The sequence below is a fragment of the Colletotrichum aenigma genome (genome assembly GCF_013390185.1).
Source record: "Colletotrichum aenigma strain Cg56 chromosome Unknown KSG_Cg56_contig04, whole genome shotgun sequence".
In the NCBI taxonomy this organism is placed as follows: domain Eukaryota; kingdom Fungi; phylum Ascomycota; class Sordariomycetes; order Glomerellales; family Glomerellaceae; genus Colletotrichum; species Colletotrichum aenigma.
This window is the reverse complement of record NW_023500910.1, coordinates 3,543,089-3,555,985: the sequence shown is the minus strand read 5'-3', so window position 1 is coordinate 3,555,985 and position 12,897 is coordinate 3,543,089. Positions and strand designations below refer to the sequence as shown.

The 12,897-nt window shown below is 55.3% G+C and overlaps 1 protein-coding gene across 1 annotated transcript; it reads right to left on the bottom strand.

Moving 5' to 3' along the window:
* Positions 1–2,640: 2,640 nt before the first annotated feature.
* Positions 2,641–5,281, bottom strand: CGCA056_v006829 (putative leucine-rich repeat-containing protein; the record flags this gene model as incomplete). Its single annotated transcript, XM_037322078.1, has 2 exons — positions 2,641–5,163; positions 5,249–5,281. 2 exons carry the CDS (start codon positions 5,279–5,281, stop codon positions 2,641–2,643), a joined length of 2,556 nt encoding a protein of 851 aa, XP_037179301.1.
* Positions 5,282–12,897: the final 7,616 nt, after the last annotated feature.

The window sequence follows — 12,897 nt, the reverse complement described above, 5'->3', positions numbered from 1 at the left end:
ACCACCCCACAGAGTGAGAACATCAAAGCCACAGACTTCTCAGCTGCACTTAGGGAATTCAACGGGCAATCAGGACTACCACTTGCTCCTTTTTGGGGGTTTAAAAATGGAACGATGCTTTACGGCCACCTTGGCCGCTACAATTTATCTCAGTCTTTCCGGCGAGGTCTTGAAAGAGATTGAAAGCCCCAAACTAGAACATGATGATATCCGAGGGATGAGATGAAGCTCGTAAACTCAGCCCCTAGACATGTTACGAGACCCATCGTCATCTGCTGATTGTGTTGCCCCCTGCGTATGAGTTCGGTAATACTCTAGGGAGAGGGGCATGTAGCCATACCCACTTCGTAGTTTCCTTGCCAGGCCCGCTTGCCACACGCAGGTAGGACACTCTGCTTTCGTAAGATAATCTACGTCGTCGAAACTCACTCATATATAAAAGTGTGCTGATCCTTGCACAACTGCAAGGGCCCTCATATGTGATATAAAGGGGCTAATCATTGTTTCTACCGACAGGCCTCCTGAGAAACAAAAGAAATGTTCTTGACAGATCGACTGTTGTTTGAGCAAACCAAGTATCTTGTGATCAGACCTAGAAGTCTTTCATCCCATTCGCCTTCCGAAACATCTCTACTTGGAAGACACATGTTCAGGAATATCAAAATGAATAGGCAAAAGATGAGGAACGAGAGAAACAGGCCAGAATGACGGATGCCTGGCACACATAACTGTCTCTTCCAGCTCTGCGTCAACTCTGTATCCGTCATCATGCTTTGAACGCGAGTGAAGAATTCACAACATGCCTACCTTCATCTTTGCCTCTCAGAACCCATTTGAGACTCTTTGTTGAATGCCAAAAAGTTCCAAGTCATTTATATTCAACGACCACCCGCCTGATTCACTCAAACATCGTGAAGTTCAGCCCACCGAGATTGCAGAGCTGCTTCCCAACACATCAACAGCAAAGTCTTTATCAGTACCGAACCGGGGTTCTTCCTCGTATGCTCTCAGGACCCAGGCCAAGACAAGCCAATGAGTTGACGGCTGTAGCATGGGTCTCACCGGCAGATGGCAGCTTGATAGAGACCTGTGTACAACTTGCAGCTACGAAGTTGTACTGAGGGTGAAAGTGACGGCCTCAAGCACTTGCGTAGCTCTGATGTATCATCGGACCATGAATACTAAGAGATCAACAGAAGATTACGACAACGAAGGACGGCGGCAAAAAAGGCTCTGGGACAGGATGCAATCACTTAGTCCAACGTCTATTTTGTAACTAGAAACCTGAATTTGGTATGATTTAGCCTGGTTCCCATCAAGTCCAAAGAGTGCAGACACACAGTGATGTGAGCAGTCGAAGTCTTTGACCTGAAGCCTTGATTTATACCCCCACAGAAACCCCTGCCCCTTGGAGCCCACGGCAGTCTCATGGTGAGAGCAGACCTTCAAACCAAGCTCCTCAATTACTGCAAAACTTGACCAAAAGAAGCCCTAGGCTCTGTGTATAGCGTCAAGGGCTCTTCGCCAAGCTAAGTATGACTTGCGAAGAAAACAATAAGCCATGGTGTCTTTGTTGTCGCCTTATCTGTGTCTGGTACCTAGACTTTGCAGACAACAGCACTGCGTATGCCTAATACCCGTTTTCGAACCAGCTTTCCCTTCAGTATACACGCGAATAGAAACGAGAAAGTCAAGGAGAGCAGCGAAGGGCGATGGCAGCGAGCGTGGTGGTCGCAAGTGAGTAACCTCAAGTCATCGCAAGCTCGACGCGCATAACAAGCATGAACCGCGGGAAATCCGGGGAGCAGAAGAAAGCCAGTGCTCTGATGTTACTGACCGGTGGCAAGGCTTTTGTTTTATACGCCGCTACAGGCACATCCTGATCGTCAATATAGATCCTCTACGTCCAAGTTGCAGTGGATTATCATCACAGAAGGCACGTATCTAGTCACCATATCACGTCATGTTGTAGACCGAAAAGTTTGAACATTGCATTTCTTCATGTATTAAGGAGCCGACCGCCCGCCCGCCAGCTTGTCTTCACGACAAGTCATCATCTGTCATACCAACAACGCGCAATGCAAAACCTTCATGCCGGGATTTTTTTCGTGCCCCATGATGACCAGCAAAAAAAGAAAGAGAAAGGACTAAAGCCACTCGAGATAAATAATCCGCCAACGCCAGGTTCGGAAAAATCAAGTGCCAAAATGGAAGTCTTGAAGAAGAGAAGAAAGAAAGAGGAAACCTGCACGCCAATGCCACTCGCTTTTTATTTCATCCGCCTATCCCTATGAGCCCAAGACCGAGACCCCCTTCAGGGAGCCGCGCCGAGAAACCAGACAGATGAGAAGCGACAAGATCTACTGTGGCCTTCTACCACTTCGGGCGGTGCAATCTGTGAGAAGGAGAAGAAAAGTGCGGGATGAACGAAAGAACCCGCTGAACCGGAACGCCTTGTACGCTATGCTCTAACATGCTCGGAAAAAGACGACGAATAACACAATGGGTGGACAAGTCCATGCTCGTGGCAATGCCAGATGCGATGCTGCAAACGAGAAATCGAGGATGCAGCCCAGTGTAGAATTGAACCTCAAGAGGGGGGTGGGGTATCATGAAGGGTATCATGGAAAGGTGACTTTTTTAACCAAGAGTGCGGCCACTGTGGATGGCCTGGGGGTGATGAGTGGTGGTGGTGGTACGGGGTGTTGTAGGGCTAGGCCGTACAGTCGAGGCTGGACTGAAGTCGGGGACAGTGTATGTTGGAGGGCGAGAGGGATCCCAGCCCTCCTCACTGAGCACGCTCAGGTAGCCGTTTCCAACCTTGTCCCGTAGCGCCTCGATCTTTCTGCGATACATCTCGCCACTGACGTCCCAGTCCTGGGAGTCGGCCGGAGTCTCGCGAGTCGTATAGATGGGAGGAAGCTCGGGGACTACGCTAGTGTCGATGCGTGGTATTTCCGGTTGTGAGGTGGCTTTTCGGCCATCGGAGAGCACCGCAGACGGCAGAGGTGGAACCTCGGGGGGTTGGGAGATGCGGTAGTTGCTGTCGGACCCGGCTGCGATAGCAGTGGCGTCCGCAGCCAGGACCGCGACATCGGTCGGCGGGAGCTGTGCAACACCAGGCGGCAAGATTGGGGTGCCATCAGATGTTGACAGATCCACTATGCGCCTTTTAGGGGTCTTACGGCGCCGAGTGGAGCTGGTGTTAACCTCGCTAGTGACGGCCTTTGGAACCGGTCGCTCCTTACGGAGAACGGACGCCTCCTTGGGAAGGTCGTAGATGATAGCGGGCTTGCTGACATCGACGGCGGGAATGTCGGCAGGGGCGGGCTTGACAACTGGGACCGCGGCGGGCACTGGAGTACGCTCGACCAGGTATCTTCTCTCTGAGTAGGAAGGGCCGGAGTTGTCAATGATGATGTCCTCAGTGTAGCCGGGAGTCTTCCGGAACAGGTTGAAGATGGTGATGCGGTAGTCCTTGTGGGTGCGAGTGAAGGGGTTGCCCTCGACCCAGATCTCCCGAATGTCGGGGATGCCGGTAAGTCTAGCAAGCTCCGAGGGATCAGAGAGGCGGTTATCTCTCAGGTCCAAACGCTCGAGAGGGTACAACTTCTCGATGCCGGCAATGGACTGGAGTCGGTTGGCCCGGAGGTTGAGGGCTGAGATGGCGGGGAGGGGATTGCGCGTCAGGGAGTGGAGCCCATCAATCATGCAGTGTGAGAGGTTAAGTGCGCGGAGGGCGGTAAGGGTGGCCAGACTATCGGGAATCTGAGTAAACAGGTTCGACGACAAGTCCAGCGAATGGAGGGTGTTTGCGAGAGGAGCCAAGCTGGTAGCCGGGATGGAGGTCATGGAGTTGTCTGCAAGGCTAAGGTGCTTGAGGAAGCGCCACTTGGACGCCGGCAAAATGCCCATGTTCAACAGATTTGAGGAGCTTCCAGTGCGGCTGTGGTGCCACGAGTCCGACAGGCTCGACTGCGAGCTACCAGATCCGGAGCGACGAACCTTGTGGCCGCCTCTCATGTGCGAGTGGTTGCGCGAGCTGATTGGCCGGGTGGGCGAGTTGCTGCGCGGCCTGCTCTTCGGCGGTGACATGGCCTCAAAGGTCTCGGTGCGAGCGATGGAAGGCCTTCTGCCTTCGCCAGGTGCCATATCGTCGTCGTGCATGCTCAAGGAACCGATGCCGAGGTCTCCAATAGAGCTTCGCGGGTCCGGCGAACCTGGTGCTGAAGTAGCCTTATGGAGTTCTGCATGCGGGAGCGTCGGACTCCTACGAGGACTCGAACTGGCGGGCCAAGGTGTTGTTGGGGAAGATTGTTGCTTCGCACTTCTCCTGCGCCTCTTGTCCATGTCGTCGAGCACAATGTCGATAAGGATGTCCGCGGGGTCTTCCACACCGGCACGCTTGAGAGTGAGAGATCTAAGCTGCTCGGCCATCTTGTCCCAGCCAAAGAACTGTCTAAAGTCGATGCTGTTGACTTCAAGAGCTTGGACGTTCTTGAAAACGTATAGTGGTACGGCAGAGTCGAACGGGAATTCTTCGTAGCCGCGAATCAGGCGGGCACGCCAATCGGGGGCGAGACGCAGGCACGGAATCTTGGTGAAAGCCGAGTAGAGGTATTTCAGGTCAGCCTGGATGGCAGCCTTTTGTCGCTCTGTTCTGGCGGCAGATATACTGGCACCGATGCCAAAGCTTTGCCAAAGAGCCGACATGCCAGACATGACGCTGCGGACACTAGATACGGAGTGTATGGAACCGACATCGGAGCCGCGGCTTCTGGATCGTTGGGTATTGCTAAGGAATGAAACGTAATTGGCGGATGTAGAGCTATCGTGGAGGTTCTCGAGGCGAATCTTCATGGGGCCGACAGGAATGGCGAGTTCTTCGAATCGAGAAAGTAGGTAGAATAGGTGGTGAGGCGTCAAGGCCAGCTTCGCAGACTTTACGCTGTGCGAAGTGAAGTTCAGAGAGCCCAGAGATAGGGCGGAGGCAAGGCCGCTCGAAGTAGAAGCCGAGGTCGATGGCCGTTCGGGAACGACAGGAGACTGCGGCGTGGGCAGCGAGCTGACACTCTGCGAGGCGCCATGGCGGGCGGTCTGTCTTCGGAATTGCAAGGCGTTGGCGAGAGCCTTTTCGTGCGTGCGCACGAAGCTGGCCAGTTGCTTAAGATATCGTGAGCAAGACGGAACAGATAGCGAGGCGGCACAGCCAAGCAGCGAGCGATAAGACGAAAATCTGGCGACATACCTTTATGAACAACTCCCCGTCTTCAGAATCCATTTTCAAGGACGCATCGGGGGCAAAAACAATAACTGGGTGTAGGGTATCTGGGTTGAGGAAAGGAGGGAACGGCGAGTCTCGGCGCCTAATATGGTCGGAGGAGAAATCTCTCAACTCTTGTACCAGATTCCGCTATGCGAGTCGGACGAGGGAAATTGAGTCGTGACCGGTTCTACCGCAGTCTAGTGCAACTCGGATTAGTATTTTGTCGCTGCGTGGCTGAAAACCCATGAGGTGACTCTGAGGATGTCGGGCGGGGGGTTTTCTGCTGGAGAGGGAAGCGCCGTTGCGATACTTCGCCGGGCAGTACAGTCGGGATGACAGGACTGGCTCGTGAGAGGGGCCACGAGTGATGTATCCCGTTGCAGATGCTGCAGGGCCCGTCTTGTCTCACAACGCAGGAATTCTGAAGGGGAGGACGAGAGGCCGAGGACGACTCTGGGGGGAACGTGAGGTGTGTCGAAGTGAGAAAACACGGGGCGGCCGAATGCTGGTGAATAGTGACAGGCGATAGATAATACAGGCAGACACGACAGGCAAATTTTTGGGAGACAAGACGGATTTGCAGACGAGAACGCGCAGATGTGCTCAGCAAGGCAGATGTTGTCCTCCTCCCTCGTAAAAACGAGGCGAGGAGATGAGCAGGCGGCGGGAGGGGAGGAGTCACGGGTGCGAGGCAAAAATGCTGTGTACAAAAGGCAAAAAAAGGCAGTTGTGGTGAACCGTGGTCTTGGTTTTGTTCTGTTTCCCCTCTGGTTTCTGGGCGTGAAGTAGGCAACGCAAAAGTAGAACCATCCAAAGAGAGAACACTCACCTTATCTCGAGTTGTTGTTGGTGGTGGTGGTGGTGACGGACAGAGAAGCAGCACCGCGAACAGTGGTTGGTTCTCTGTCTCTCGCAGATATCGAGTCGGCCGACGGGGATATTGTGTTCGTCGCAGTGAAGGACGGACGAGGCGAGGCGATAAGGTACGATACGGTACGGTACGTTGCGAGGCGAGGTGAGGCTCGTACGAGGAGGAGGATGTTTGTTGAAAGGTTCGAGGGTCGAGGAAGCTATTTCCAACTCCTCTCGACGACTCTGCACAATACAGAGAAAGGAGTGTGAGGGAAAGGGTCTTTCTTAGATCGAGGGGGGTGGTCGGACGGGGTCCGGGTTTAATAATAACAAATGGTCGTCAACCTGCCTCTCTCTCTCTCTCTCTCTCTCTCTCCCAGTGCGCTGAGGTGCCAGGCCAGGAGCAAGTAGACGGGCAGGCTAGCAGAGTAGGGGAGAGACTAGGTAGGAGAGCAGGAAGGAGACGACGGACGGGGGGGTGGGTGGTGGGTGGTGGGCAGGGTGCCCAGTGCCCAGTACCTCCCCAGTACTGCTACCGCTTTACCCACGCACCCAACCCACGCATCCAAGCACACCCTGTCCATCCACGGGCAGTGGACTCCTCTCTCTCTCTCTCTCTCTCTCTCTCTGGCTCCTCAGGGTGGTGCACATCGTCGCCAGCCAGACAGAGGCAGCGCCAGGCCGCCGCCCACCCACACCCATGCCCATCTTTTTTTCCATCCCATCCCATCGTCCAGCACCAAGCAAGCACCCACACCTTTTTTCGCGCGGTATCCACACCCTGCAGCGAAGAAAGAGACCAGCAGCCAGCCTTCCCTGACGGGTGACCCTGCTCCAGACACCCTGGCTGGCTGGATATGGGAGACCACAGAGAGAGGGAGAGCACCAGGCGGGCATGGGCGATGGGATATGACCATGGCAGTGGGAACAAGCCAGTTGAGAGTTGCCCACTCACGAGAACCCACAAGAGCATTTGGGCAAGAGACAGGCCTCCCAGAACCCTGACCCTGCGCGAGGTTTAGCTGACTGGCATACCCCCAGCACCTACCCTGAGCACCCTAACAGGCATCGCGCTCTGGTCGACCCTGCACCCTTCAGTCGAGGCGCCAAGGACGGTTCGCCAGCGGCAGCAGCGAGAAGAGGCGAGAAACCAGTGCCGCTGCCAGTGCCAGTGAGTGTGGGTGTGAGAGGCTGCACTGCATGAAGGCGGTTGACGATGGAAGACGGCGGGAAAGATGGAGCTCGAACTTGCGAGAGACGACAGACCAAACAGACAGACAGATGCAGAGCGATTAGCACCAGCTAGGGACACCCCTGCTTTGAGGCGGCGGGTCTGTCGCTGGTGAGCACAGAAGAGAGAAAGACAGGAAGAGCAGACGCAGAGAAAGGTGTGGGTTGGAGACGTTGAAAGTACCCGGTACTTCACTCGTCCAGTACATCTGGGAAGGAGGAGGAGGATGCGAGATGGGCCTTTCCATTTCGACTGCAACTGCGACTGCTGCCTCTCTTTTTTTTTTCCCTGTTGGTTGGTTGAGCGTCTCCTTCCGCGACGGTTTTTTTCTTCGCTGCCGCTTCCTGCCTTCGGATAACGAAGCCCACGACAGAGGCAGGCACTGGGCAGTCAGGAAGGCCAGATAATTACAGATCACACAGAAACTCACGATGCTGCAGCTCCCGCCTCCTGCCCGCCTCATGTCGCTGCTGCTGCTCGTCTTGCCCGCCAACTGCCTTCCCCAAAAGTCTCAACCCCCCGGCGTCTCAGCCAATAATTGTGCTCGCAGCCTGCCTACGGTCTGCATGTGCTCTCTCTTACAGGCTCCGGCTGTTTCTGTTTGTCTCTCGCTATTCGATCATCCATCCATTCATCACATTCTTCTGCCTCTGCGCTGCACGTCTTGTTTGACTTGCACCTTCAGACGTGCATCCCATCCGCATCGCAAGCGCGGCATGCGGCACCGGCCACACTTCCGCTGCATTTTGCATTTCCCCTTTGATTCGGATTGATTCTGGCCTTTCTTTCCCCGGCCATCGTCGCCTTTTTCTTTTTTTCTCTCTTGTGCGTCTGTCCATCTTTGCCTGCCATCCCACATTCAATGAGAGACATCGCGTCTATGGTCCCCCGGCATCCCATCTCGTGGCCCTTGACCGTGTTCCCCCGGTCGCCCCCGTCCTCGTGTAGGCCCAGTGCCGACGACTCGAGTCAACTCGTCGTCCACTGTCTCGACTCGGTCATGATGCCGCACCATCTCCACGCCCCGAAGCCGCCCCCCGTCTGCCGGCTCCTCTTTCTCCCCTATTTCCCACATAACATGTCCGAAAACACCCAGAGACCTAAGATGAAATGCACGTGTGTTTGACGACGCGTTATCGTATTCCAGATAATTGATATGACGGGCTCCAGACAGAGAGCTACATAAGCGTCCAATCCGTCAACGGCTCCGGCGCACGGCCGGATCGTCGACGAGCCCCTACCGACCTCCTGTGCATTTTTTATTTTTTTTGTTCGTCTCTTCGCTTCTAATTCTCCGTGGCAGCACGCATCAAAACAGTCAAAACAGCCATCGTGTTGTGCCTCTAGCCATCCTTCGCCCGGTGGCCGGACGACGACAGGAAGAGGTGTGCGGTGCGGGCGCGGTCGGCCGTCAGATGACACGAGCGGCGCCATTTGGAGGAATGGAACGCCTGCGAAGACACACGATTGTTCGCTGCACGCTATCGTTTACACTCTAGACTGACTTACAGTCGAAGGGTGCGAAGTCGCCAGGCTTGTCTCTGGTACAAGTCCTCGCCCGTTTGTCGCCGAGACTTCGGAGCTCACTTGGGGCCTCTGGGGGGTACGACCAGGGGTCGACCGACCAGCGACCCTGGCTTGCGGATGGGGCTTGCGCTTGGCCCCAAAGGTGTGACAGGCGACGAGCAGCAACGAGGGGACAAGAGGCAGACCAGCACCAGGGGGAAAAAAAAACACCACTGTCTCTCCCCCCGGCAATATCAAATTGTCGTTGGTCTCGTCTACAAACGTCGACCGCCGCTGACTCTCATTTCGCCTCGTCCATGCCTCTGGAATTCGTCGAGAAGGTGGACGATAACAACAATGCGGATGTTTTGGGAGGCGCGGCATTCCCTTCACACGAGACAATCACATCATCGCAACCCCATCCGGATCCAGCGCATTGGGATCTCGGGGCACTCCAAAGACGTGGGAGGCCGGGCGAGATAAGAGCAACAGCCATGCGATGAGCGAAAGCCAATTCGCTCCCCCGACTCGTCGTTCGGCCTCGGGTCCGGCTGGTGTGCATTTCCACCTCATTTTGTTCATGCAAACTAGCATCAAGGGTCTCCGAGCGAGTCCAACCGCTACCATTTCCTTTTGTTTACACATGGCAGTCGTTGTTTTTGTTGACGGGTTGCCCGTTGCTGCGTCCATCTGTCTGCTTCTTATTCTCCGCGGGTCGTCCGAAGATTTGTTATTGTCTTCCGTCTGCCAAAAGGCCCTAAAGGCCCGTCCCCCGCGCATCGCAGACGACGTGGAGGCGAGCCAAGCCCACTCGACCACGGGCCGTTGATAACGCATCCAGCAGCCATCGTCAAGCCGTCATGCGCAGGACATTACCGCAATGCTGTTGCCCGTTGCGAATAGCCTGATTACGCCATGTTGTCTGATATCTGGGGCTCCACGTTGGCAATGCGAAGCTGCGAACCGATGCAGAATGATGCCATCCGTTGTGTCTCCAAGCCCGTGGATCGTGTGTTGTGGGTTGTGGTCCTGCTGCTCCTTTCCGTCATCCGACGCGCGACAACGCACCTTATTGACAGTGCCGGAGCGATGGGATGAGGAAGCATAAGCTACTGCCCTGGGCTATTGAGTGCGTTAGGAGTGCCTGGGTGCGGTACGGATACGTGCGGCATTAGCTCGACGGCCAATGGTAGGCGAGATGCACCTTCCAGTAGGCATCTCAGGGTCCTACGAATACTCCTGGCCATTGTCAATAGTGCTAGCCAGCCATTGACCCATTGGCGCGTCTGTTGCCTGCGTCTGTACAGAGTAGTACCGAGCTGCATGTCGAATATCACGATGCCGGCGACGGATCATCAATAGCGCAGACTGCAAAAGCAAAGCATCGGCGCAAGTAAAATTGCAAACGCGTCTGCGCCGTCCAGCGGCGCCGGGGCCGGCATGGATTGTCACAACGACATTGGATCGTGGCGGAGAGATCAATTTCGTCTTTTCATCGCCTGTTTCGCCTGTCGGTCCACTCGAGGCCCCAGCACGGTCGTCCCATGTCCCACGCTAAGGGACCCCGGTGCTGGCAGGCTGCCCCCCACTACAGCAGCTAAGGGGATTCTCAATTGGCGAGGGAAAAAAATCATCAAAAAAACAAGGGCCTTCCTTTGCAGTTGCACTCAACCGTCAGCGATGGCCCAGGAAGCGCCTGGGAGGCTTGGTCTTGGCCTTGCACCGAGAGCCCTGGGAGTTGTGTGAGCATCTCACTGGCTCTGTTGCTCCTGTCCGTGCGCGCTGCGCTCGTCAGTCTTAGCGTCGCCAGATGAGCGTGGGCAGGGCAGCCATGTCGAATCCACTCGTCCGTCGACGAATGTACCTTGTACGGACAGCCAGCGAGCCTGCTGAATTGCTGATGTGGACATGGACATGTCGTCGTGCCGGGCCTCAGGAAGAGCGTTGCGCCTTGCTTGCTTCTGCCAATCCCGTCTCCATATGCAACGTCTGCTATTGATTTTTTGGATTCTGATAACGATGGTTGATGCACGATATTGATATCTCGTCACGCATCGATTTGACTGACTCTGCATCCTTCCTTCTTCTTTTCTCTCCGCGACAATTGCACTCAATCAATTCGACATCACCTATATGAAGTAAACCAGCATTACGGCCCAGCCGCACTTTAAAAACAAAACGGCAAGGCCCAGTCGAAGTAGACGGTAGAGATGCAAATAGAACAAAATAAACTCGCCCGTTGCGACGCAAGATCATCTATCTGCAGTGTTCGGTTTCCGGTTTCCACGCGCAACCTTGGATTGAATGTTTGCCACTACAGATTTAGAATTCCAGAGGGCTGAAGAGACAAAACCTGGGGAAGAGAAACATTTCTTGGTCGTCGCGGGTGTGGTATTGGCACAACACTAAATCTGGATGAGCTTGGCGCCGAATTACAGTGTCTCTATGAACAAGCCGACGAACGCCATGCCACTCACTCATCAATCCCAGATTTTACCTATGCGCCTCAAACATGAACGGTCCAAAATAACAGCCTCTTGGAAAAAAGATACTTTTCCTCTTTGGCCAACCCAACTACCGAACCGTTCGCCTCCGCAGAAAGCCCATCGCCTTCGGACCCGACGCCGCTACTATTCCAAGAACGAACCAGGACGACATGACAAGTGCGCGGCGCCGTCTACGATCCTCATCCTAATTGCCTACCACGCCATTCCTTGCTCTACTTGCAACTCGATGGCTGCCGTTGATTAGGTACTGCAACTTGCATTCCTTCTTTGGCGTGTGCGATTGACTCCCCCTCCTCCTCTACCCCCCGCCGTCCCGAAGGCCCTGCTGCTCCGAGCGGCGCCGAGAATGGGAACTGGAGATGCGATCTACACTTTACCTTCTCCAAGCCCCAAAATGACCACCCCCGTTACAGAATTGTGCGTCCCGCTGGTTTCCGCCCGGCGATCGTGCTCCATCCCTTACTTCCTGTGACTCCGCCCGCCGTCCAATGGCTACGCGGCGCCGGACGTCTATCGAGTAATGGCTTCTCTCACGACCCCCGTGTCCGTCGTCACTATTTTACCAACAAGAAATCCCCCTTCCCCTCGGCGGTCCACCTCCCTGCATTGCATGCAGCGTTCTTCGTCGCAGCATCGACTCCCGTCACAAAGGGCCCGACTCATTAGCACGACGCAGGACGACGCACTGGAAACTGCAGAAAAGAAGAGTGCCCGGTGGCAAGAGACCGAGTGTCATGAAGGTGCCGTCACCACCACGGAGGATATCCGCGGGCGCCAGCCAGTGGGAAAACATACCCTGGGCGGGAATGGGCACAATTATGTCATACCTCCACCAACCCGAGCTTTTGATGCGGCTTGATTGGGATTTGGGAGCGTGGAGCGTGGGGACCGCAACGGCTGTGGCCTCTTGTCGCTGCCATGGCATGTCATCCTGCCTCCAACCCTTCGATAATCCCGGTCGTCTCGAGGAAGGGGACCCTCCAGTCTTTTTTTTTCTTTTTCCCCGCCATCCCCTTCCTCCCCCTCCCCTCCACCCCACCTTACCTCTTGACGACCTTGTCGCTGCCACTTTGAGGCATTCCCTTCCATTCGGGCCACACGCACACCACACCATGCCAATTGACTCTCTGTCTTCTGCCGCTCTCCTTCCACAGCAGGATCGTCGTGCCCCGCTCATTGGCTGAGGTGCTGCTGGTGTCGCAACCGTAGCAAATCACGGGAGGGATCAGGAAAACCAACAGTGGCTGTCGCGCGTGGAAATATCATCGTGCACGCTCCCTCATGCACTCTGTCGTCGTCGTCGTCGTCTCCCCACGTTGGCACGTCCACAATTCCAGGCCGCCATTCGTCGGGCCCTCCAGTTTTTCCCACGCCCGCGGCCACACTACGCTCTCATGCGGCGGCCTTGCAAGCATGCCCTCCGTCGTCACAAATCATCGTCAAACTGCGTCGTTGTCTCCATACTGCAGCACCGGCGCACACCAGGGCCACCACTGACGGCGGCAGTGGCAAGCAGCAGCAGCAGCAGCAGCAGC